Here is a 27,399-nt window from a genome sequence, read left to right on the forward strand (position 1 = left end):
TTCCAAAATGTATTCATTACTCCTTAGAGCAGTGTCACCAAATGACAAACATCTTGAGTTCTCAGACATAAACTTCAGACAGAGATAGACTTCAAAATAAAGGATTCGTTTTCCACTTCCCACATTCACTGACAGAGATATCCAGACCGCAGTACTCTAACTGGCATGTTTCTACATATTTGCATTTTTAAATTTCTTACTCCCATGAATGCTGCTCATTTACACATTTTGGTAATAGTTCAATAAATTTCTAGAGTAGAATTAGCACTTTTAGGATCAAGAGTGGCATGTTTACACAACATGTTTTGCCACAGACATACTGATATAAGGAATACAGTCAAACATCACAAGTGATGAGGAATTAACAAATTCAACTAGTGTCTTACACCATGTGGTATCTATGAGATATACTGGGCTGAGAGAAAGTGAATAATCTAACATCAATCACTATGTTTCCATGGTTGTGATGGATTCACAACGTGAGATTCTCTGTTCCTAATCCACCACTCTAGCTAGGCATATTTGGGGGAGAGGTAGTTTTTATGTGTAGATGAGAGAAAACAGGCAGATGCAATGGGATATGTACAATACTCATCAGTATTTATTTGATAGTTATGTTTAGAGAGTGGAAGTCACTAGGTTTCCTCCAAAAAGGCTAGTAAGAGGTCAGAACTAGAAGTTACTTTTATAACCTATTGGGAGTGTAAAAAGAACTCTGGTGTCTATGGTATACTTTCATTCATCCTAAAATTAAAACTACTATAATTCAACCCAAAGTTGCTTTAACTGTACAAGGTTTAAAAGAGTTAGTCAATTGGGGGTGGTGGTTAAGCTACTCGGCTAGAAACTAGAAGACTAAGTTCTAGTCTTCCCTTAGATATGAAATCCAACAGGGAGACTTTGGACCAATTCTCAGTTTTTCTCAGACCAATCCACCTTACAGGTTTGTTGTTATGGGAAAATGGGAGACAGAAGTAGTTTGTATGCATGCTTCCTTAAGTTAATAAAAAAGCAGGATAAAACAAACAAATACATGCAGACAGGACCATAAACTTAATATGAACAGATCATGCAACAGCATCATGTTGCTATCTATCAAAGAGCAGAAAAAGGATTTCATTGATCTGTGTGATTTTATCCAACTAATAAAAATAAATAAATGGAAAAGAATGCTATGGATAATACTATGCTTATTAAAGATTCCCAATTACTAAAAAGAAACCAATTGTGCAGAACAGTATATTTATAACATTTTATATACAAATAGTTGGACTATGCATAATTATGTTATCTTTATAACTTGAAAGATAGTATTATACTAGCTTCCACACTTTACTACTCCTTGGCAGAGTGACAGATGTTAAATTCTTGGCAGAGAGTAGTTTGCAGAGAACAAAACCACATCATTGGCATATTAGCTGAGAAAGACTGACATTTAGCCTGAAGGGTGGGTATGGCACGCAACCCCTTGCCACACCAAATTGGTAGATGCTATTAAATCCCTTCATATTAAACATTTTGAAAATTATGTTCCAAAATCTTCTTAATCATTTTAAAACATGTCCCTGCAATCCCATGCAACATTTCTATTACCTGTTCCACTCATGTTGAGATTTGCTCTTTTGGTTCAAAAGGAATCCAAGGAGGGATCTGTTTTTATTTTGTTTTACAGGAATTTAAAAAATTAAGAAATGTACTTAGCATATGTCACGTATATTTTGTCACATTTGACAAAAAGTTTGTTTGTTTCAAGACTAAGAATCCCTGAATGTGCCCCCAATTTTACAAGTATTATATATCCAAATTAACATTAGATTATATAACTCAATATCACCATTAAATTCGGCATCTGTTTGATAAATTCATATTATTAAAAAAAAGGCAGATCTCACTTTCTTTATAGATATAGGGGGAGAAACAAGATCATGCTGAAAGGCCTGTTCCATAAGGAGGCCCTATGACAAAGAAGGCTTGATTCTTAGGTCCCACAAGATGACCCTGCCTAATAAAGAGCACTGGAGTGTGCCAATATTGTTGGTTGCAGTAAGGTGAGCTAAATCAATGGAGACAGGTGACTGTAACTTAATCTCACATGTTTTAAATCTGAACTAAACCCTCATCAATTGTTAAACTGTAGGTATATACCCCAAGCTACATATAGTAAAAATTAACTCAATGAACTCAGAACCTAGTTCTGAATAATCATAACCATGTTGCATCAACCTAAGCAATCTGTTTCAGAGCTAGAGGTCCCTCAAATACACCTGGGAAATGCACAAACAGGGCATTTGAGTTATGCATCATTACACCGCTCTAGCTCTCAATTTACATGCTTGTTTTAGTTTAAAAAGAGAAGCAGAAATATAGGAGTCATCAAGAAAAGTAGAACTTCTAGCATGCTAAATCCGTCACTGCTCATTAAGAATTAATGTTTGGGAAACACTATAAAGGAGAATTAAAACATTTATTGAATGCCACTACATTTTCCTCAAGATTCTGCTTCACACTCACCTGTCCTACTACAGGATGATGCAACCACAAGGTGGAGGAGAAGAAATAGAGGTCTCTCACAAGCATTTCTTGAACAAAGAACCCTTCTCCACTTTCCAGCTCTGTAAATTTAGAGCTGCAGTTGCCCCATCTCACTATTTCTCTCCTCCCTCCCCTTATTAGATGAAATAAGCTCCTGGGCTGGTACTTTTACTACGAGGTAGGGAAACTCGCCTCCAGCTGTTAATATACTCCCCATTTCTACCAGCCTTAGGCAGCACCGGCAAGAGTAGGAATTACCAGCTGAACTAGGGATAGGAATTGTACTTTATTAGTGCCCTGATAAACACAGGAGCCCCATCCTAAACTCAATTATTACATAAATAAGTGTTTCCTTGTAATATTACTGCACCACCAATACTTACTTGCTTTATTAAAATGAGAAAAGGGATAACAGATTCCCCGCGGTAGATGGAAAACGCTCCCCTGCCAGAAGATATTCGCCGGCCGACCGCCAAACCCGAGCTCAGCGTGTGCGAAGCTCTTTCCCAACCCACCTTATCTTTTAGGGAAAGAGTAAGCCGTGATTGGCTGGAAGGAGGGCGTGAAGGGCAATAACCAATGAGAATAACCAATGAGAAGGTACTGCCTCATCGCAGCAATGTGCGCGCGTTGCTTGTTCGGCTTGCACAGCGTGCATGTATAAACTCATGAAAATTGTAGAGTGGCAGTGATTGAGGGCCATTGGTTTTTCTGGTGGGTGTGGGGTGGGATTATATAGCTTTCTCGTCAGACGAGACAATGTTGAGACAAGGTGGAACTCAGTTTTTCGTAGTTACTCTGAATTTACGGCATATTTCCACGGCGCCTCCAAGCCAAGCAACAGGCAAACAATGTTTAAATAACTCGGCATATGCCTTTTCTCCTGTCGATTATGAATACTGGTCCTTCCCGTAAGAAAGCTAATGGGGAGATTTTTCTCGGATGCCCTGCTCAGAAGTTCCCGATTGAACTTGAATGTTGGATTCATAATGTCTTTCCGGATCTATACACTTTCATTAATGCATCAAATACCACCAGGAGTTTAGGAGACAGGTATTAGCACCATCTTGTATTTGATTTAAATGATATGGTCGATGCACTTCTTTACCTGTTTAGATTATTTTGGTGTACTATTGCTAGGCATTTCAAGAACTTTGAGAGACAAGATAAAAATATTTAAATATTTGGAAAAATATTATTTGGATGGCTTTTTAAACACTTCGGTAAATATTAGATTAAAAGCCACATACAAGCATAAAAATATTAGGAGAGTTCACCTCTGCTGGATCAAAACCTATTCAATCAAATGCTTTGATTGGATGTTTGGATGTTAAAGCAACTAATATTCAAGGCCTTATGTACCTAATATGAACCTATTATGACTAGTAGCCATTGATTTAAGAAGTTTGTCTAATTCTCCTTTTAAAGTCATCCAAGCTGACAGTCTTTACCTCATCTTGAGGTAGCAAATTCCATCATTTACAGTGTTCCACCTATTTGCCATTTTTTTTGCAGATATAGCCATTTTAGTATATTTTATTAAGTCTCCAGTGAGGTAGCGTCAAAGGTCTGCTGAGCGAGAGGTTTGTTTCTTAAACATCAGAGCCCGAGGCTTGCTGTTAACATTTTCAGACGTGTTCCCCTATACTTTTTTCCCCTAATCTCCACCAGCAGCGAGGAATGCGGATTGTAGTTTTTTATTGTCTTCTTCCAATCAGAAGACGCCCCCAAGGGTTTATTTTAAGGCGTCCAATTCGCCTTCTCCGAAAAGGGCTACCTAAGCCTCGGGCTCGTTTTTTGAGGAAGCGGAGCTTTTGCGCAAGAGTGATCTCCGTCTACAATTACGTTTACACAGCTCGGCGATTCGCTAGTAAGTCTGTGCTGACTCATGACGGGTTCCTTCATTTCTTCACGAAAGCCTGACCCGTTTCTTCCTTTGCTGATTCATCCTTGGACGCAGTTCAAGCAACCGTTTCTTTAAATGTACGTCGATAATACCGTACTGTTCCCACCTTTCCTTGTGCTCCATTTCACAAACCACAGAATAGGCAATCTGCTGGAAATTGCCACGTAGTAATCTATAATAGTTTGTGAATTACCACTAGGTTGCAACAAGGAAAAACAGACTTCGCATTGTTGTAGCAGTCTTATCCCAGATTTTTGCACTCCCAATAAGGTAGCCCAGGTTTATAAATGTCTTAGTCTTGTTTTAGAACAAAATTCTCTAAATCTAGGAAAGGCGTTGGTTTAGTTTCAATCCAATCTATCTCCAAAAGGTGTTTGGAGGATACAAGAAAACAAAAGATTTTTAGTATGCTTCCTTAGAGTCCTATAGGAAATATATAAATTTAACAAAAAGCAAGGCTTACAGGGTGCTCTGGACTGGGAGCAATCAATTGCATGTTTCTTTCTGTAGGAATCTGCCTCTTTGGCAGCTTATCTTTCACCAGCAACTAACAAAGCTTAGGCAAGCTTTGATAATATGGAAGGATTTTGTTCCATTCATTTCAGAACTAGCTAAAATGAGATAGTTGCCAAAAAACAGTATTCAAGGTTTTGATGTGTCTCACTGATGTTAAGTTTCTATAATGAAGATAAATTTGTACCACTAAATGTTACTAGGAAAAAGTTTTTTTTAATGATGGCCGGAAATTGTCAATATGTTGCTACAGTTGTGTAATTATTCATATTATTAACTGTTTTTGGACTCAATTGTAGGGAGATATACTGTGTAAATTAATAAAATAAATGAAAGCATACAAATATGGTATCAATTGTAGGTGAACTAGTAACTCTGATTACTGAGTTTGTAAAAATCTGGATGAGGAATTTATATTCTAAACAATACATGTCACTTCTATCCCTACCCTATCCCTAATCCCTAAATTGCAACACAGAATTTCTTGCTATCCTTTTATGATAATCCTACCCCAACAAGTTTAGCTTTACTATGGCACCTATGACAAAACAGAGTAACTAAAAATGATTTTATTGGGTTGTTTGGGAAGGCATACTTGGGAGTAGCAACTACTCAGGAATGCTTAGAGAAAAGGCTTTAAATTTTTAAGTCAAAAATTGGATTTATTGTAAATGCCACATCCACAGAGCACAATTTTCTTAGTAACAAAGAAACATACAGATTAATGCAACTAAGCATTTTGACTGAGTAAAGAAATGCTCCTTGCACAGCTTTAGTTTAGATGTGCCTAGGCTAACCTAAATAAGCAGAAAGCAGAAACAGAAGAGGAAAAAATTAAACTGTTAACTGTATTTTAATGTATATAATACTTTAATATTATACACAATAATTTCATCCATATCTAAATGTAAAAATCAGGTATCTGCAGTACATTGCAATTACCCCAATCATTCATCAGGGTCAAACTGATAAAAGTTTTTCTATAAGAAATCAGTTACGCAAAGAAAACTGTATCACTACAAATTTTTATTCAGAAGCCCATCTTTTAAAAAAAGTTTCATTATGAACTTGTTTGGTCAATCAACTACAACACTTTCTAACAGAAGGTAGAAATGGCATGGCTCAGAATCGTCCAGATCTTTCACGATCTCTTGACCGCCTTCTATCACGTTCTCGGCCCCCTCCTCCACCACCTCCACCTCCTCCTCCTCCACCACCTCCTCCTCCACGACCACGATCTCTGGATCTAGAGCGACGTTCGCGAGACCTTGACCTGGATCTATGCCTATTAAATAAAAATAAGCAGTGTGTAATTACTTTGGCCTATGCACAAACTAATGTACAAGGAATAAATGCAAAATATTAAATATAATTCAAGGATTCTACATAATATAATTTCCATGATTACATAACTACATAAATATTGAAGGCCGTTTACCTGTATTCTTAATCAATAATGTGCAGAGACTAATGACCTTTTGCTGGGAAATGATTATTCTCTTATTCAGCTCTTTGCAGATAGTGCAAATAAAAATATTCTATCTGGCCATAGTGTTTAAAATTGGTCATCACAGTTCTAATCAGAAATATTTATATTAGGAAATTATACCCAGGCAGCATTAACAAATCTTAGTATTTTGCTTTATATACCCAGAAATAAATCTAATGGAATTTAATGAATTATAATTCCTATAGCAATAGTACAAATTGGGCCTCTTGCTTTTTTAAAAATATTTTTTATAAAAAAAATTATAATTCCAATTATAAAATAAATACATTTATCTAAATTAATGAAATGCCACAAATATTTTTATAGGCAGCCTAGAGATTTAATAAACACATAAAACCAAATATATTGCTTATGAAAAACCTGCTCCAATGGCACACAATCATTTTCCAATGTCCTTAAGCAGCACATTATTTACTACCTTCTGGAGGGCCATTATAACTTCCAGAAAGTCTCTTCCAAAGTACAGGCTCCATAATGCCTTGTGATTTCAGTTCCCTTTACCTTATGGAAGCTACAAGAAGCTGCTTCTGGGGGTGTTGACTGTGCTACAGAAGCACCATGCCTGCATCTGATATTCCATTTATTGTATCATAAAATCAGCAACACTGTATATAACCTATAAACAGCAATCTTATTACACATGCAAACCATTTTTCTGGCATGTATCAAAATGGACAATAAAGGCTTTTCCCATCTGAAATTGGCCCTGGCTTCCATTGCTACACTCTCAATGAGTAGTAAGTAGGAGAAAGATCCTGGAAATAATTCTTTGGGAGACTTCTTGCTGAATTGCTTATCTGGTTGCTCAACATCATCTTTTTTCTGAACTGCTTAATTTCACCAAAAGATTCTCCAGGGTTGTTTGTGGGAGGAGATATTAGCATTTCTTCCCTGGGGTTGGGGTCAGAGTTGACTTGGTATTTCATAAATATTGTGTGCTTGTCCCACGTCACCATGGGCCCAAGTCATAAATTCTTGATCTGGAATTTATTTTGAAACAATTGCAGAGTGATCTGTAACTGTAAGATACTAGTTTTTAGGCCACTTCTTAGTTGCCACAATCACCCTCCCTAGGGAAGTAGGAGCCATTAGGACATTGCTCCTTATGGATTTGTCTAATTTTCAGCAGCCACTTTGAGGAATCCCCAGCAATTTAGCAGCCAGTTAGATCATGCACCGTATCAAATTCTAGATCCAGAGGCATTTGTTTAAAGTGCCATGGACTTTTATGTAAAAATAAGTTGACACTATAATATTAATCTTATTCTACTGTGTTAAAAAGAGTTGAAAGTCAATGCTTCCCCCCCCCCCCCCCGTTAGCCTACACTTTTTTCTCTTCCCTTTTTCCTCCCTCATTTTCCTACTAATTTCATTTTCTTTTTAAGTTTTTATCCTGATAAACTTAATAAAATTTTTGAAATCAATAAAGTGTCCTGGACTGTATTGGGAATGATGAGATTAAAGATCTTCCAGAAGGTTGTTGTGAACCCCCCCCCCCCCATTAAATATTCTATACACAAGATTACTTTTGTTTGCATGGAATTTCATACTGGCTGGACATACAAATCAGTGCTACATATGTACTACATATATTTCCTTTGATAAGGAAATGGCGGAATTCAAGTTTTGCAACCTTAATTTTTTCCAGCAATATTTTATAGAAATAGATATTATGGAAAAAGAACTGCTCAATCTAATGCCTATATAAACAACTATATTATTATTATTATTATTATTATTATTATTATTATTATTATTATTATTATTATTATTATTATTATTATTATTATTATTAAATTAAATATCAACTTTAGTATAACATATACTTTAGACACCATTAAGAATACAGGAGCCTTTCAGACAATCAATCACCTCATGGCTTTATTACTATAACATGCTGTGCATGGGGCAGCCCTTGAAGTCCTCAATGCAGCAGTGCAGTGAATGATGGCATCCCACAACACGAAATACCTCTGCTTTGCAATTTGCATTGGTTGTCGGTTTATTTACATGGCATAGGGCCTGGTTACTTGAGAAAATGCCTTTTCCCGTAGTTTTTGCCTGACCAGTTTGATCCGGTAAAACTGGTGCACTCTGGGTTGATAGTTGTTCAGCCATCTGTCACGGCCTAGAAGCACACCTTCTCTGCAGCAGTGCATATCCTTTGGAATGAAGTTCCTCCTGGGATTTTAATGGCTCCCACCCAGCTAGTATTTTAAAGGGCTTTAAAGCCCTTGGCCTAGGGTCTTTAGAGGGGACTTTTTGTTTCTGTTCCCTTCTCGGTTATTTTCTTTGCAGTTGTTCTTGCCTTGTGCCATGTGTGTGTTTTCTACTGTTCGTTGCATTTAAATGTTTATATATATAAACTTCTTCCTATATATATAAACTTCTTCCTTATATATATATACTTCTTCCTAAGAATTTAGGATGTTGTGATAATTGGCATAGTGTATGTGTGGATCCAAGTGGCATGGCCTCTTGTAATTGACAGATTGAAATTTTGTTAATGCACAGATCTTCTAAGTGCTGCCAAAAAATTTTGGTACTCAAATGTACCAATGAACACTCAACCACTACAGCTGGTTTATGTCATAAACTTTGAATTCCAACTTTCAGATCTTGATACTTTGTGACCTCCAATTCTGTCTTCTGTTCTACTATCCCCTAGCATTGCTACATCAATTGTCCACCCTTTCTTCTTTTCAATCACAGTTAATCTGGTATGTTATGTGCCAAGATTTTGGAAATCCCACAATATTTCAATCCACTCATTTTCAACTACTTTTTTCATTCTACATTCCCATCAATTTTTCATTACTGGCACATGATAATTTTTACAGATGTTCCAGTGACTCATTTTGGCAACTCTGTTATGTCATTGTTTATAATCAGTTTCTGCAATCTTCTTGTACAAGCTGAGTGTATAATCTATTGTTTCTTCTGCTTCTTTGCGCAATTTGACAATTATTTTTAAATAACATGCTTTTTAAAAATATTTTTGAAATTTCACAACACAGAAATACTTACTTCTTGCGGCGGCGGCCGTACAACTCACGTCGCAATTCTCGAGAAATAGGCTTCAAATGCATAAAGTTACAGAAACCTCCTCTTGTACACTCTCTGGGAGTAAAGAAATTAATCAAACAGATTCATGAACATTACAGCTTTCTCTCTGATTTTATTAATTACTTTTAGTCACATAAGATAATTTCTAAGAGACATAAAACAATCATAAAGACAGGTTTATTACCCCATTTCATACTGACGGCAACAAGCTTCTCTGAAATCTGTCACAGGGGAAAGTTCAGCATGAATTGGTTGTCCATTAAACCACCGATTGTTCAAATCAATCACAGCCTTTTCTGCATCTTCTTCACGTCGAAACTGAAATAATGTTTTACAAAAGGTTCTATTTAACTAAATCAAAGGGAAAAGCAAGAAATAGAGGTGTGCAAAATATTTGTTTCAGAATAGTTTGAGCATGAAGTGAGCTTTCCCAAATATTCTGGAAGTGTTTCAAGCCACAATAATATTGTATCTTGATTATCACATGGCAATTCACATCACATTTCAATAAAAAATACAAGAGACAGAATTGCAAAATATGAAATATAAAATTTAGAATATTATAAATGTACATCTAGATTAAATATAATTTTGCTTCATTTGTCAAAGATAAGAAATCAAGAAAGTCTTATTATAGGCTCTATTTTGGCACTCTGTCACTATATGTTGATTAGTTTGTTTTTCAGCCCCACAGTCACAATTTGGTGATGGTATTTTGCCCCTCCTATCTGTGCATCTACCATGGCCAGTGCAAATTCAGTTCAGCGTTGTCCATATCGCAGGGGCTGGCTTTTCCGGGATGCACAGCAAACGTTGACATTGAAAAGGGGGGTGGGCAGTGGAGAGGAATGCTACCCAATGTTGTTTCCATATATTGTGTATGTTAAAATGTTAAAATAAATTTTTTTGTGAGGATGTTTTAAGTTTATGCCTGAAACATTTAGACATAGCATTTTGCATGCTCCTATAAAACATTTAGGTTTCAGACCTTTGTCTCCAAGAGAAAGGAAAATTATGTTAACAGAATTTGGCCATTTCAAGTAGTATTGATCTGAGTTTTTTGACTGGATGTAATTAAAAATTGACCCTGTCACTTTGGGTCTTGATCTTGAATACTTAATAGTAAGAATCTGAAGGAGTATAGCTACTTGAACACAAGGAGAACCTTGGCTGTCTTAAAATAATGTCACTTATGGAAATGGGAATAGAAGACACTACAATACTGGGAGCAAGGTCAGCATATCTTCCCCATGCCTCTTTTTAATGTTTATTTAGAAATATTTGATATGACTCCCTGAAAACTCCCTAGACCTAGTCATTATAAAATATCATATTATAAATTGATATATTAAATTAATAAGTTAAAATAGTAATTTAAATCAAACACATTTCCTCTGAAATGCCTAACACCTGCATTTTCCAATATTATGAGACACTGAGAAATACTTGCATTTAAGCTAATCATAAAATTCTAGGCATTTTTGAAAACATAAAAATTAAAATAACATTTTGTCAATATGTAAGTGCATAATATCAATGATAGATTGTGTGCGTGTTTCAAAGGTAGATTTAGTTACGGTGAAAAAGAAGGTGCTCTCTGCAGCTGACATACTCTTCAATTACAGCTTACTTTATAGTTTATATGACATCTTCTGCTACAATCTAGGGCATGGTTTTTGTTATCTTGATTTTCATCAGCTTCTTATTTTAGCCAAATAATCAATAGCAGAATATTATTTTTTGCATTAACAAAATAGAAGTTTTCAAAAACATTTTTGAAAATCTAGCCTTTGTATGAATTTAAAAAGAATGCCATGTTATCATTATAAAAATCAGTAAATTCTATACATGTAAAGTGGCTTGTTAAAGTAAGCTACGTGACAATATTTTGTGACAATACTACTAATAAACATAATACAAATAAGAGAAGGGATCATGAAAATTAGCTCAAACTAGAGGCTTCAAAGGGGAAAGAGGAAAATAACTTTTTCTAATCTAATTGTCTACTATAATAAGATTTTAATAAAAATCTTTTTGAATGTCAGAAATTGCTGTTTTAGAAAGTATAACCTTTAATCTAGAGTTTTAATGCAACTGAGGTATCAACTGAGGTATCAAATGTCTATGGAGATTCTCAGTCATCCAGGTCATGGTTGTCCCAAAGGTGCTTTTTTCCCCCCCTTTTTCAAGAGGCAATAGGACTTTCTCGTTTTTCTTTGAAGAAGTCTTGGATGAGAAGTGAAACGTCTTCAAAGAAAAAACAAAAAGTCAGATTGCCTCTTGAAAAAAACACCTTTGGGATAGAGTATCAAATATCACAATATTATTTATCTTGCTCGCTTAGTTTCAACAGTGTTACCAAGACAAAGTTTCATTGGAAGCTAATTATTCTAGGACATTTCTGTATTCTAACTAGAATTTAGAAAAAACCATTCTCTTCAAAAGAGAATTTGTAAGAAAAACTCAATGCATAAAGTATCAGTCATTAATAGTGGATTTTGTACTGACTATGCTAGTAACTCTCAAACTCTATGGTACTGCAATTTCTGAAAAGTATAAGTTTGTGTGCCCCCCTGCCTCCCCTATGAATAAAATTAATAAAATCATTAATGTTACAGTTGAGCAAAAATACATGTCAGAAGGACAGGACTATTTGATTTTTTTTAAAATCACAGGGCTTCTCAAATTTTGTGGCACATCAACTGCCCACTGCAGGCTTGTGGAGAGAAAAAGAAGAGCAAAACCTTGAACAATTTCTGACAGGGTTCCCACTGCTTCAGCAAGCTGGACCAGACTTTTCTTACAATGAATCCTTCTCCGGCACTCTGAAGATTATGTTTCCATCTGTCTTTGAGTACTGTGCACATTCTCTCACACTTTGTAAGAATGTTATTATTTCATTGACATTCAAAGCAGTACATTTAAAGGTATTTACATTTTAACCAGCAGGCTAAAATGGATATTTATCTGTTGTTCATGTAGATTAGGGATGTACACAGAGCAGCTATTTTAGGGGTGGATTGTGCCTAAATTGAAATATGGATTTGGTTCAGATATAAAATTGGATTGTTTTGTTCCAGACATAGATCAAAATGAGGCCAAAATATCTTCAGGGCAGTAGAGATGAGTGGAAAAAAATTATCAGGAACTTTGGTGGCCGAGGACATTTAGAGGTGGAGGAATGGAAAGCGTTGGGAAACTGGGGAAAAGGTAGTGGGATATGCTATGCTGCTGAAAAGGACAATGTGCAACAAGCTTTCTCTACTTCCTATAAAACACGCTGCAATCTTTCTGGGTTTTGTTCTAGACTTGAAATAAGAAGTATCCTATATTTTTCTTCTGATCAATCATGGTCTGATCTGCAATAGTCTAGTAAATGCAGCATGGTTTACATTCAAAATAAATCACATACTCCATTTAGTATGCCTCTCTAATTTACATCTATATTCATTTCTACATCTTACCTTTACATATACATTTCCAACCAAATGATCTCCAAGGTTATCACAGACATTCATTTCTTCTACTTCACCATATTTTTCTTCCATTTCTGTGAAGACCTCCTAGATAGACAAAAAGCTTACTGTCACTGAATGGTTTTTAATATGACACAAAAAACTATTAAATACATAAAGAGCCATCACAATAATGATTGTATTCAAACTTTATTTTATATTTTTTATATTTTATATTTAGTTACCAAATGGCTTTGGTGGTTTGCAAATAATAAGAATAAACTCAAAAGGCAGCTTTACTTGGAACAGCTTATATCCTGCAATGATACCTTTAATACTATCAAACAATAACATCTGCCTATTCTAGGTCTTTGGGAATGGTTCAATGGGTAAATGGAGTTGCCAAATCCAGTTTATAAACATCTGGCTGACTATGTGATCAACCGTAATAAATACAAATTTAATTACTCACTCAGGTTTGCACACCTAGCCAAAAAAGCATTGGGTAGAAATTTAATTTTTTAAATATTTTACTCCATTATACGTATCAGAAAGTGTAGCTTCAACTACAGTAAAGTAGTTCTTGATGTTCACATTTACAAAAATGTCTAATGCTTTATTCAGTATAACATACCTCAAAGAATTCATCATAATGTTCCTGCATTTCAACATCACTCACAGCACCTGTAAATATCAAGTCACATTAATTAGAATCTGTTTTGTACTCTTAACAATACAAAGGTATTTTGAGCATATTGTTTATTATTTTTAGTAAAATGACAGTAGAAGCCATCTACTGGAATAAATATATATATATATAATATAGCTTAAAATTAGATGTAGACCATGAGCAGTTCTGCAAGTCCCTAAAAAAAACCAGCAATTTTTATAGTTTCAATCAACAACCCAAATGCATACTTTCATAATAGTTGAGTGATAACTAAGGAAACCTAATGTTAAATACTCCAACATTACAGTTTTTGTATGAATCTTTCAAATATAATTTCTAGGACTAAAATAAGAAAAGACATTAAATATTCTAAGGGAATATCATGTTAAAATTATTATTCCTAAAAGTAAATATTATTATTTTTTGGTGATACAACTAAAACTGCTCACAATCTTACAATTGAACAGCTATTAACACAACATATATGACATTCCTTCAATAAGCCCTCCATTTTAATTTCATTTACTGATTGGAGGAGGAATTTTGTTCCAAATATCTTGCAAATTTCATAACAGTTAAAGCAAGCCGTGCAATATTATTTCCATGCCTTATGTTGAACAATTAGGTGGCAATTAGGCCACCTATTAAACGCAAATGTTTTAAATATACTTAATTCAAATGAAAGAGTATGGCAAAAATTGATGGCACAAAAGTCCTTTACTAAACAGATATTAATGCTGTTTATATCCATTTAATCTAATTTTAAATACAATGGAATAGCTTAAAAGATTCTAGTTCATTGAAAGTATTTTATACTTTCAAATAATAAGCTTTACAAACAAGTCTGAAATAATGTCTGGGAAAATTCAAGTAGTTGCTTCCCAAACGCTTCATAATTTGTTTTATTTATGATCAACATTACATCTATTTCAATAAAGATAACAGCAATGTATAATAAACAGCCCAGTATCTTCAAGATATATTGCGGTATAACTTCTATAACTGCTAACAGTATGCTGAGAATGTGGGAATTATTGTCCAATATATATGTATATAACCAGTTCAGGAAAACTGGCTAATAGCTACATTTATAGGTAAATTAAAACAACACATATAAAATTGGATACTAAACACTAATATATTTATCTACATATTTAAATCTTTTATGAGGTTTTAAAATGCATTAAAAGAATCTCAGCAAAGTTCTGAAATATGCTATTTATATATACAGTAACTTAATGGCTATCTACTCGCTCAGGTTCTCTCAGTACATCAATTGTTGCCATATGTGATTTTCCTAAATTTAATAAAAATATTTTCCTGTAAAAGATCATCCCAAATAAATCAAATTACAAAATAGTACTCTGGACTAAATGAATATAACATCAGAGTACTATTATTAGATACTATTGATGCTACTGTATTACAGCAAAGGGGAGCACAGTAGTTAAACAATGTAAACATTTAATAACCAAATTGTCTTTTAACAAACCATGCAACTCCTTAACAGCAAAATGCTGTTGATTATTACTTTCATAACACTAAAATTTAAACTATATTTGAATGTTTATTACATTATTTTGAAATATACCTGCTGCTGAATGTTCAGCTAGCAGATTTTGGGCCAATAAAATTGTAACAACTTCACAACAAATCATATAGCTTAAATATGAATTAATTTTTAGGCTGAAGGAAAATTTAACACATGTTCAGATAATGATGTATCACTGCATATTATTTAGCAGTGGGAAACGGAGACAGCACCATAATTAGTAGATTGTGCTTAACTATTCTTGATCATTGCATTGTTTAACTGCTTCAAGAGCAAATCATAGACTGGCTCAATTATTTACCCTTTTAAATCATTTATTTCTACTGGTGTACAGTAGATAAATAAGACTTTCGTATTTCATAACTACATAGGTATTCAGTTAATTCAAATTAATTTCCACATTTTCCCATTACTTACTAAATTTCAGTTTTCAAATTAAGAAATAAATTTTAAGTGTACCTACACAGAGAGGTCAAATTAAAGTGATTTAAGCATCTAAATATAGATGGAACATTTTAAATTAAATTAACATGCTGTTGTAGATCTAATCACTGAATAACAGCAAATTATCAAAAATAGACTGAAAAGACTGGTGCTAGAGGCAAGGACCGAGAAGCAGAACAATGACTCAAGGCTTTTAACTTGTTCCTTTAAAAAAACAATAAATGTATATATTTAAAATAGGTGGGTAGCCAAAATTTGGGATGGGAGGCTGGGTTTTGAGGACAAAAAATTTCACACACATTTTACAAAATGTGGTCAGTTCGCTTCGTTAAACTAAAAATGGTAGACCAGCTTCAGTTGACACTGAGCTCTGACACTCAAGCCCAGGGAACCAGTGAAGGAACTTGTATGAACTTACAGCGCAAACCGTCAGCAGACTGGGAAGAGTTTTGAGGGTTACGGTAAATGTTCAAGAGGGCAATGGTCTGAAATACAAAACGCAACAACTTTATATTATGGAAAATAAGTTTAACAAACTGATTTCCGTCTGGTGATCACTTTTAGTTGAGTCTCAGTGCTGAAAGAGAGAATGTTATTTTCTCCCACGAGAAAAATGTGTCCCTTTTGAACCACCCTAACATTAAAAAATAGAGATCTCACAACACTTTACTATTGTATTAATTTCAAAAGCAGCAATTCTATTTTAATAATTGATGTTTGGTGCCATAAAACCATGTTAAAATGTCTGAAATTGGTTGTCTTAACATACAATAATAAGGTTGTCCTGAAATCTCTATTGTCTAAGAGCGTTAAGGTGAAACAAATTCTAAGTTTCACTTACCGTTAATTGCAAAAAAATAAAAAATAAATCAGACAAAAAGACCAAGACTTTTGATAAATGCCTAATGCTTATTCTTAACAATACAAAGGCAATGTTTCACATTCTCCTAAAGAAAAATAAAATTCTAATCAATTTGTTAAAGGCCATTCTTTTTTGCATATACTTAGGCATTTAACAAATTCTTGATCATTATGTTAAGAGTTCCATCACTTGTCCTGTTTGCAACAGCTTTATGTCAGCAGCTCAGAAGCCAACATGATTTTCTCATATTTAGGAATGGGCTCTTTAACACCATTCGTAAAAAAAAATTTCTCCAACTGTGGGACTTACAGTGTGAGCCGTCAGCCGTCTGTGCACTGTTTTGGGGATTACGATAGATGTTTTGAATCAAGATGGTCTGCGGGGAAAAAAAAATAAAAAGGGGAATTCTACTGGCTGCTGTGCATATAACAGACAATTGCAAAGAGACAACTTTTTGTGAATTGCTTAATTTTTTTTCAAGTTGTAGGCTATTTTCTTTTGTATTTGCACCATGTTTTTAAAATACCATTCAAGTATTCATATTATGAAAACAGTTACTAATTTCACCAAGAAGCAACTACTTAGAAGTGGAACAGTATCTTTGTAACTCATTAGCCAATCTGTGAACATCTTTTCATTTAAAATTAAACCGATTCATTTTAGATATAAAATGACAGCTTAGTGCCCACAATATATGTCAACATATCAAGATGATTGCCATACAGTCTCCAGTCTTATCGAGATTTTTCTTGGTGGAGTTTCTGTTTAAATAATATGAGTTTCTAAAAGTTCACTTTTTGCAGATCTTTAAAGAAAGATTTTCCTTTCAGCCTCTGTATTTTTCTACTTGAAGAATTTGCCCAGGCAGACTTGAAACCTTACATTTGTACCGTTCTTCTTAATATCAAGTTGTCTGAAAAAACAAACCATGTTTAAGTTAGTAATCTAATATCTCAGAATTGAATTGTCCATATTAGTTTAAGTTGCTTAATGTTACTTAATAAAAATGTTAGTTTACATGAGCTTTTACTTGAGTTGATACAAACCACTGTATTTACAAAATTGTTTTCAGAGCATATTTCTTTTTATAAAACCAGCCAATGTTAACCTTTGGCCCCTTAGACACAGTAAAATAATTGTTTTATCAATTGTTGATGTTTCTATATTAATGATTTATTCTAATTGTTAATACTATTTTTATGCAAGCTGACATGAACCTGCATGATTTTTAAAAAACCATATTCTTTCTCTGCATTAACTATAATAATGTAAGCTAGAGGTATTGCTTGTTACTTATCTAACTTGTCACAGAATATTGGAAAACACACAAATTAAATTAATTTGCTCCATATTTTATAGTTCTCAATTCAGGCTAATTGACCTTTCAGCGTATCTATAAGGGATAACCTAGTTACTGTACAGTGGTATCTCAGTACTCACCGTTAATTAGTTCCAGCAGATGCAATGAATATCAAAAATGATGACCACCAAACATATTTTTTCCATAAGGAATAATGTAGTGAGTGACGAGGCAGAAAACCACAACATGTTCTATCTAGCTTGTGTGTTGAATACCCAACAAACAATGAGTACCGGAACAAAATTTTCACATCAAAATGCAATGAGTTGACTACCAAGGTACCACTGTACAATTTATAGAACTAGCACTCTGTTCTACATCTAACAGCTATTGGTGTTAAAAAGGTGTTGGAAAATTCAAGTTAAAAATTGTAAATGCAACAATACATTTTTTAGCAAAATGCTATTGCAACTAGTCTGCAGTAAAAGGCATTTTTTAAATTTATAATCACTAAATTGTAATGCCAGAGAAACCTTATATGTTTAATAATCTACAATGGTATTAAATTTTAAACAGTATGTTTACATTCCTAGCACTAGCACAGCATTAAACCACGGGTCCCCATATCCAGGTCTATGGACCAGCACTGGGCCACAGCATGCCAGCAACTGGGCCACGCAAAAAAGCAATGCCCCATCTGTGGGATGCAGGCAGCATACGAAACTACTCTCCCTACAGTCCATGGAAAAAACTCTCTACATGAACCGATCCATGGTGCCCAAAAGGTTGAGGGGGGGGCATTGCACTAAACAATAGCATTTTATTATTAAAATTTTAAAAGCATTAGGGCAGATCAAAGTTGGAAAACAAATACATATATTTCTGTAAAGTACTCCAAAACTAAATAAGTTATGAATCTATCTGGATATTAAACATATAGGGAAAATCCTCTACATCAGTGATGGCGAAACTATGGCAAGCGTGCCACAGGTGGCACACGGAGCCGTTTGTCAGGGCACGTGAGGCCAGCTGAGTTCACCCTTTTTTAAAGCCATTTTTCACCCTCCCCAGGCTCCAGAGGCTTTATAGGAGCCTGGGGAGGGCGAAAAGAGCCCCCCCGCAGGCTTAATGAGTTTCCCTGATGTCTTCAGAGCGCTCAAAACGACCCTCCGAGCAAACCGGAAGTCACTTCCGGTTTGCTCGGAGGATCGTTTTGAGCGCTCCGAAGGCTTCAGGGACCGTCCGGAGGCTTCCCTGAAGCCTTCGGAACGTTTAAAATGATCCTCCAAGCAAACAGGAAGTGACTTCCGGTTTGCTCGGAGGGTCGTTTTGAGCGCTCCAAAGGCATCAGGGACCGTCCAAAGGCTTCCCTGACGCCTCCAGAGGGGCGGGGAAGGCTGTTTTCGCCCTCCCCAGGCTCCTATAAAGCCTCTGGAGCCTGGGGAGGGCAAAAAAAGCATGTAAAATGGGGGGGAAGCGCCTGTAGTGCACGCATGCGCACTGGGGGGGGGTGTTGTGCATTGCATTATGGGTGTGGCACGCCCACACACGACCCCCCTGCACTCCCCCCACTTATGGCACACAAGCCAAAAAAGGTTCGCCATCGCTGCTCTACATGATCTCCATGCTTTCAAAGGCCCATCAAAGAACAATATTTGCTAAATTGTTCCTAGATTACAGAGTGTGTTTTGTTTGGAGTGCCATGTAGCCTCTTCTCAACTACTTCAGTTTTCAGGAAAGGAATCAAGATCTTCTTTAGCTAATCCTTTTGATTTGTACTAATATTTATTACTGTTTTACTAATGTTGTTTATATCTTATTTTACACTCTATAAAATTCTTAAGTATCCTACTGGTAGAAAGAAAAAGTATAAGGCAGCAGGATTGTTAACAAGGACCAATCATTATGATCATGTTGTCCCAGTAAGGTATCATCTGCAAACAGCCTCCATTTTTCCAGATACAATTTAAAATTTTAGCACTTACTAATCAATTTATTGCCATATATAATTTCTTCTCCCATATATATCTAATCATATATACATTATTTGAATCTTTTGGCTAAATATTTCTGTTAAATTAGTTATGTCCAATGTCTGATTACCAAACGTTTTAGCAATCTCGCATTGGTTGGAAGCTAAGCAGGTTGGCTTTGTTAATATTTGGATAGCAGACTAACTTGGAATACAAACTGGACTGGAATATTAAAAAACATCCTGAAGCAGTATTATAATTTTTAGTTGTAAGCTAAGTGGTAACAATATTATTATCCACTCAGAAATCCACTAGAAATAGAATACAAAAACAGTAAAAAGCAATGAGTACGTCCTTATAAACCTAATGAGATATAGATATGTAAGAATGCAGTACTAACTGGAAAGATTTTTCTAGTCGTATTGTCTATAGGCTTTTCATGAGCAAAATTATCCAACCTGGGAGCTGAAATATTTTGCTTTTATCATTGGTTCACAAACACATTTTTTGTTTGGGGGGGGGGGGGAAGCAAAAGCATTGCACTCTCAACATTTATCCTAGCTAGCTTTACTAAGCAGTGCTTGCGTATGGCAAATTCTGCATCACAAATAACTGATGTCTTGTTTTCATAACAAAAGTTTATTATTTTAATCTTCAGCATTTTTAAGAGATAAAAAGCTGAAATATATGGAAATTCATATATTTAAAAGTTTGCTATTTAATAAGACAAAGTGTGCATTAAAGGATAGTTCACAATAGCTCAGAATATATGTTATACATCTAGGAGTTTGGTGATTACAATGTCTACAACAGGGGTGTCCAAACTTGGGAACTTTAAGACTTGTGGACTTCAACTCTCAGAATTCCCCAGCCAGCCATGCTGGCTGGGGAATTCTGGGAGTTGAAGTCCACAAGTCTTAAAGTTCCCAAGTTTGGACATCCCTGGTCTACAATCTCATCATGGCTATTATAGTGGAACTGGTTAAAGCTGAACCTGGAGAGCACCAGACTGCCTACCTGTGGACTGGACTTGACAGTCCTAAACTACAATGTATTTGATTTTTATTTGTTGGGATGTAGAAATATTATCTATTTTAATGACATTAAAAATGACTGGTCTGCAGTTAGCATGAAATGAAAAACTGAAATCTATGTTGTGCTACATAAAAATCCATTTAGCAAGGCCTACTATTATTTCACCTATATTTCCCTTGAAGAGACAGTCATTTTCATGCCAGCTTTTTTTTTGAAGTGCACGAATTTACACATATTTGCAATTTTACAGAATTATCAGAAAAACGATCAAAGGTGGTTTTAGTCAAATTAGATTTTTTAAGTGAAAAAAGGCATTTATTTACTATGTCAAATATGACCTAAAAGGTTATCACTGGCTGGCTTTTAACATATCACAGTCAAAGTATTATTATTTTTATCTGCTACAGAATAAAATAATTTAAAAAGGCAGGTTTTAGAAAAGTTAATTTCTTATTTTAACAAATCTTAAGTTTTAAAAGTTACAGCGGCATAAAAAAGATGTGAGGATCTGTAAAAAGAAAATACACAAACCTGACTAAATGTTGGTTTATTGTGCAACCGAGAACATCGATCTCCATGGCGACATGCTCCAATTTTGAAATAAAAAGAACAGTTGACTCTGAAATCAAATAAAAATAAAGAAATTTTTGAAAGTTAATGATCAGTAAAATCAGTATGCATAGAAATAATAACTCAAGTAGACAGGACATTTTCAGGCTAAAAACCAGAAGGTTATGAGTTTTAGTCCTGCCTTAGGCACAAAAGCCTGGATGACTTTAGGCCAGTCACTCTTTCTCAGTCCAACCTATCTCACAGAGTTGTAGTGGGGAAAATAAGAGGAGGAAGGAATGTAAGTATGTTTACTGTCTTGATTTATTTACTAAAAATAATAAAGGCAGGAGATATATATATATATATATATATATATATATATATATATAATTTATTTGATTTCTAGACCGCCCCCTCTCCCCGAAGGGACTCAGGGCGGTGTACAGGTACCGAATTAAAAAACCTTACAAATAATCATAAATATAGTTAAAAACGAATTAAACGTTAAACCCCTGTACAAATTTATAAAAGTTAAAAACTAAGCCTAAGACCAAAATTTAAAAATACAGGCTGGGGTGGGAGAGCTGGAATTAGGCCAAGCCGGCTAGATTAAATAGGTGGGTTTTGAGCTTCTTACGGAAGGAGCGGAGGTCCGTGATTGTTCTAATATCAGGGGGAAGGTCATTCCAGAGGGTTGGGCCCAATACAGAGATGGCCCTTCCCCTGGGCGTCGCCCGCTGGCACAGCCTAGTGGACGGCACCCGGAGGAGTCCCTCTCTGTGTGATCGATCGGCCGAAGGGATGTATGGGGCAGAATACGATCCCGCAAATAACTAGGCCCTGTGCCATGGAGCGCTTTGAAGATGATAATCAGCACCTTGAAACGCACCCGAAAAGCTACAGGTAGCCAGTGCAGCCCGCGCAGGAGAGGTGGGAGTATCTAGCGACTCCCGAGACTGCCCGCGCGGCCGCATTCTGAACCAACTGCAGTCTTCGGGTGCATCTCAAGGGGAGCCCCATGTAGAGAGCGTTACAGTAGTCCAGCCGGGACGTCACAAGCGCATGGGTGACTGTGCGAAGGGCGTTCCGGTCCAATAGGGGACGCAATTGGCGCACCAGGCCAAAATAAACTTACATATAAAACACTTCATAAACTGTGCTGTACTTCTCAAAATTTATTGTCTTAGTTTAACAATCTAATCTTAGGTTGGTTTCCTTGAAAGTTCCACAAACAAAGCTAAGCTTATTCCCAAATACTATATGGTTGAACTGGGATGTAATTTAGATATGCTTCATACAACAATTTAAATCGGTGAAGATCTATAGAACCTTGTTATTTCACATTTGATCTTGAGATTCTCAGAATATATAAAGTAGAAAAATTCTGATCGTACATTATGTGGAAATATTTCACGATAATTTCCTGAACCTATCTATGCAAGTTATTTCCTGTCAATAAAAATAAGAGGAAAGCCAAATAAAGCATTTTCAGGGCAATAAATATGGATAGTACATCTTGTAAATTAAAACTAGGTAATATTAGGAAACATTATAAATATTCAAGCTGCTGTTTTCAATTTCATTTAGTATAACTAAGAAACGGAATCTTCCTTTAGAGTAGTGTTAAAGTTTTTCCATACTGCTACTCCTACTTCCGTACTCCTACTGCTACTATGGTATGTTACTAGTTTATTTCTTTTGGGGAAAAAACATTTAGATATTTTAGCTAACACAGCACAATATTCATAAAAACAAACCATGGACTGGTTATGACATATAAAACCAGCACAAGTATTTGACATATTAGGCCTGAGTTAAGGATTACTTCTTAATTTCAAGAGTTATATAGTGAATATATACAGCTACTTCATAACAGAAGTGCTTGTTGTACATCAGGAATTGTCAACGTTAAATATTATAGCATAATGCTGACTGATAATAGATGTGAAACTACTGTTAGATCTCTAGATGTTAAACAACTGTGAACCAAAAATCCATGATGTTGCAAACCAAGTTGATTTCAAATTCACTGGAAGATTGGTATGAAAGAGCTCTCTACGAAGACTCAAGACTTCATACATGTCCCAAGTAATCAGTCACCTTTGGTGAGAAATGACACATAAATTTAATAAATAAAATAAATCCTTGGTCAGACTCCAAGAGGTGACTATATTTTTAATCAAATCTTCAATGAAGAATGATGTGGAAACGGGCAATATTATATAGTTATTTTTCATGATCCTATACCAGTGATAGTGAACCTTTTTCGCCTTGGGTGCCAAAATCACACGCGCATGTGCTATCAAGCGCGCTCATGTGCCCACCCCCATAATTTTATCCCTCCCTGGTGCCCCGCACATGGCTTTCTTGGAGCCTGGGGAGGGCAAAAACAGCCTCCCCCGCCCCCTAGGAGGCCGGAAATGGCCCGTTTTTCGCCCTCCCCAGGCTCCAGAGGCTTTCTAGGAGCCTGGGGAGGGTGAAAAATGGTCCAACACGCAAACCAGAAGTTGCCCTCAGAAATGGCTCCACGTGCCACCTGTGGCATGCGTGCGATAGGTTCTCCATCATGATCCTATACCGTACTTCGTAATCTAGATAAGACTCATAACTATTGCCAATCTACAGGGAGAGTGGAAGATTAAGCATTTTCCCAGTAAATTGCCACATCCTTTTGCTGAACCTGTGGTTAAGCTCTGGATTTTGAGATGGCCATAGCACTTGATAAAAGTGCCCTGCGGCATTTCCCTTTTTTTTTTTTACCAATCTCCTAGTTTATCAGGGAGCTTTAGGAAATAAACCAACAGAAACAGCTGGAAGACTAGACCTTGACCAAACAAGTATTAAAAAGCATATTTTGTTTCCTTTATTGCATTGGCAGAATATGCCTTAGAACAGTGATGGTGAACCTGTGGCACGCGGAGCCATTTGTCAGGGCACGCGAGGCGCTGCCCTGTTAGCTGGCCAGCATGCCTGCGCGCGCTGGCCAGCTGAGTTCACCTTTTTAAAAGCTATTTTTCGCCTTCCCCAGGCTCCAGAGGCTTTATAGAAGCCTGGGGAGGGCGAAAAGAGCCTCCCTGCCCCCCCCCGAAGCTTCAGGGACCATCTGGAGGCTTCCCTGAAGCCTTCGGAATGCTTAAAACCACCCTCCGAGCAAACCGGAAGTGACCGGGTTGCTTGGAGGGTTGTTTTAAGTGTTCCGAAGGCTTCAGGGACCGTCCAGAGGCTTCACTGAAGCCTTTGGAGCGCTTAAAACGACCCTCTGAGCAAACCGGAAGTCACATCCGGTTTGCTCGGAGGATGGTTTTAAGCGCTCCAAAGGCTTCAGGGAAGCCTCCGGACGGTCCCTGAAGCCTCTGGAGGGCCTCCGGGGGGGCTCTTTTCGCCCTCCCCAGGCTCCTATAAAGCCTCTGGAGCCTGGGGAGGGCGAAAAAAGCATGTAAAAATGGGGGGGGGGGTGTTGCGTGTTGTGTGCACATGCACACTGGGGGGGGGTCGTGCGTTGCATTATGGGTGCGGCACGCCCGCACACGACCCCCCTGCGCTCCCCCCCACTTGTGGCACACGAGCCAAAAAAGGTTCGCCATCGCTGCCTTATAAGCTTTGTTTAGTGAACCATTCCCCTTTGGAAGAAAAACAGGAAAGCTCTTTTCACAGGCCACTGTGGAATGTTTTGCCACATTTTGCTGATAAAATTGCTCATTCACTCAGGTTTGAACTTTGCATGGATGGGGTCTGAACAAGTACCTGGTATAACCTCTGCAATATGTTGCCTAGGATTCATTTTCGTCATATAAGCTCCATCATTTGCTGGATGATTCATACCCTGCTTGCCTCTTCCAAGCCACAAGGGCCGGGGTACAAACAACTAGATCTGGTATATAAGCTCTTCTAAGCTCTTCTATAGGGGAGATGGTTATGAAGAGGCATTCCTGGATCTCTGTTTTCAACAACTACTGCCATATAGGGAAGACTATAGAAAATATGAGGCTGTAACTGCAGAGTACCTTACTTAGATGAAGAGTTAAGTATGGATATGGCAGTCAGTCAGAAGCCTCTGTGCAGCTATGCTTGATGGAAAATGGGAGGACCTGATGACAGTAACTTATCTATTTACCATTTCCAAAACAGATTACTTGAATGTGTTCTCCATGGAACTGCCTTTTAAGGCTATCCAGAAAATGCAATTGATCAAAAGGCAGATCAATGTCTGGCAGACAATTTACTTCAGCTGTGTAGTACTCATTTGCAGAAACTGAAATGACTCCCAATAAGTTTCCAAGTACCATTTATAGATACACTTTTAACCTATAAAGCTGTTTATTGTTTGGCTTCTATATTTTTCCAAGAATATCTTTTTCAAATAAAACAAACTGATCTGGTCCATTTGTCTTAAGAGGGAATATTGAAGATTCTGCCCTTTATGTGATGTGGTGCAGTAGATTTAAAATAATTATTTTTTAATCACTGGGATATTATTCTGGAACAGCCAACCTCTGGATGGCACCCTTTGTAGTGGTCAGGAAGATAGATAAAACAGAACTGTAATAATCATTGCTTGAATTACAAATAACTTTGTTAATGGTTTTGTTGCTATGTATCAATTGTATGTTTATCTTACGGATATTTTGATATGGGGGAGGGGGGGGGGGTAAAGAAGAGAAATCCTCCCAAAAATAAATAAAATGTGTATAGCTCATAGTTTTAACAAGTCAGGATTTCTTTAAAATCTCAGAGGATCTCAAAAGGCTATGAACAAACTTCAAAGTATTCACTTCACATTGAAAAGAATAAAAAAGTGGTGGCCAAGCTAAACTTTTCAATCCCTCTTCACTTAAATGTCTTAGGCCGAACTGAGAGAGGATGCTTAGCTGAGGGCAGAAGAACGCTAAAAGCAGAGGTCCCCCCCCCCTTGGGATTGTTAGCAACAAGAGCTTTTGATTTATGGGACGACTTCCCGCCCGAATTATTTAAAGTGAAAATACTGAAAAGGGCCGCCTGAGGCCTTTAGTGTTGCCTTCGTTCTGACGAAGCCTTCTCACGTGTGCTTCCGCCGCCACGAATAAAAAAGAACCGTTGGGATAATGGAAAAGCAAAGAGGAGAAACGGACTGAGGAAGCCCTCGCCGTCAGCAGCCCGCCATGAGTGGCTCTTCCGGAAGAACGCGCGGGCGATTATACCACGCGCTCCTCCTCCAGAAAGAGGAAGAGAGAGAGAGAGCGCGCGCGCTGCCGAATTGCAATCTGGAGCGCTCCTCCAGTCTGCACGAGGCATTCAAGCAACAGCAAGTTGTGGAAGAGCCGGCGGTTTCGCGCGCTTGAGGTTCCTGGAGCTGAAGAGCGCGCACGCGCGAATCTCAGACCGAAAGAAAGAATAAGAGCTCCTCGTGGGAATCCATTGCTATGAATGGTCTCTGTCAGAGCGCTGTCACAAGTCTCGTCCCCTTCACCCCCACCCCCGCTAAATCCCAGGCACTTCGGGGACCTCGGAGGGGGCCACTTACTTGTCTTTTTCGGTACCGAAGATGGAGGCCAGATACTCCGCCATCTCTCCCAACCTGCCCGGCCCGGCCGACCGCCGGATCCCTTGGAACCCACCTAATACGTCACAAGTCCGCGACGGAAATATCTGCCGTCCCACCACCCGTGAAATGATCGAGTGGCTTACGACCAATCGGCACAGAAAGGTGGGGCTCCTGGGAAATGTTTCACGCATGCGCTTGGTGCTACCGTCGTAAGAGTACTCCGCGCCCGGCCTCCCTGCCTTTCGGCCCCGGGTGGCTCAGCCTGAGCGGAAGGTTTTTGCACCCGCTCCAGAGGATTAGTTTCAGGGTCGTCCTTTTCGATTTATTCCTCCTTTATCGTACCGTTGCTATTTTTAAATATCCCAATTAAAAAGACCTTTAGTTGTCATCATATAAAATGTTTACATTATTTAAAGCGGTGAATTAAGTCAGTGTGATAAATCGTGGAAAGGTTCTGATAAGAATATCGTAGACGAGGACTTACTTCAGGATGATGAGCCTGTTGCAG

At 37.0% G+C, this 27,399-nt stretch overlaps 2 protein-coding genes across 4 annotated transcripts in view; both read right to left on the bottom strand.

Moving 5' to 3' along the window:
- Positions 1-3,078, bottom strand: part of LOC309391166 (cystathionine beta-synthase-like) — a 39,759-nt gene extending 36,681 nt beyond the window's left edge. The window contains exon 1 of the mRNA XM_081951334.1: positions 2,916-3,078. The gene's annotated coding sequence lies outside the window, so the exon portion shown is untranslated. The remainder of the gene's footprint in view (positions 1-2,915) is intronic.
- Positions 3,079-5,802: 2,724 nt separating this feature from the next.
- On the bottom strand, positions 5,803-27,047 carry U2AF1 (U2 small nuclear RNA auxiliary factor 1). 3 transcript variants are annotated; one of them, XM_081950040.1, is made up of 9 exons: positions 26,871-27,030; positions 21,350-21,437; positions 16,820-16,886; positions 16,067-16,133; positions 13,617-13,666; positions 12,992-13,090; positions 9,712-9,845; positions 9,489-9,581; positions 5,803-6,236 (listed from the first exon to the last, which is right to left on the bottom strand). In XM_081950040.1, the coding sequence occupies exons 5-9, from the start codon at positions 13,644-13,646 to the stop codon at positions 6,074-6,076; spliced, it is 519 nt and encodes a 172-aa protein (XP_081806166.1). In that variant the 5' UTR covers positions 13,647-13,666; positions 16,067-16,133; positions 16,820-16,886; positions 21,350-21,437; positions 26,871-27,030; the 3' UTR covers positions 5,803-6,073. The 3 variants fall into 3 exon arrangements, with proteins under 3 accessions (XP_081806166.1, XP_081806165.1, XP_081806164.1); XM_081950039.1 differs by lacking the exon at positions 16,067-16,133 and having other exon boundaries at positions 26,871-27,047; XM_081950038.1 differs by lacking the exon at positions 16,820-16,886 and having other exon boundaries at positions 26,871-27,031.
- Between the last annotated feature and the right edge of the window lie 352 nt (positions 27,048-27,399).

The sequence above is a fragment of the Natrix helvetica genome (assembly GCF_964273705.1).
Source record: "Natrix helvetica genome assembly, chromosome: 4".
NCBI lineage: Eukaryota > Metazoa > Chordata > Lepidosauria > Squamata > Natricidae > Natrix > Natrix helvetica.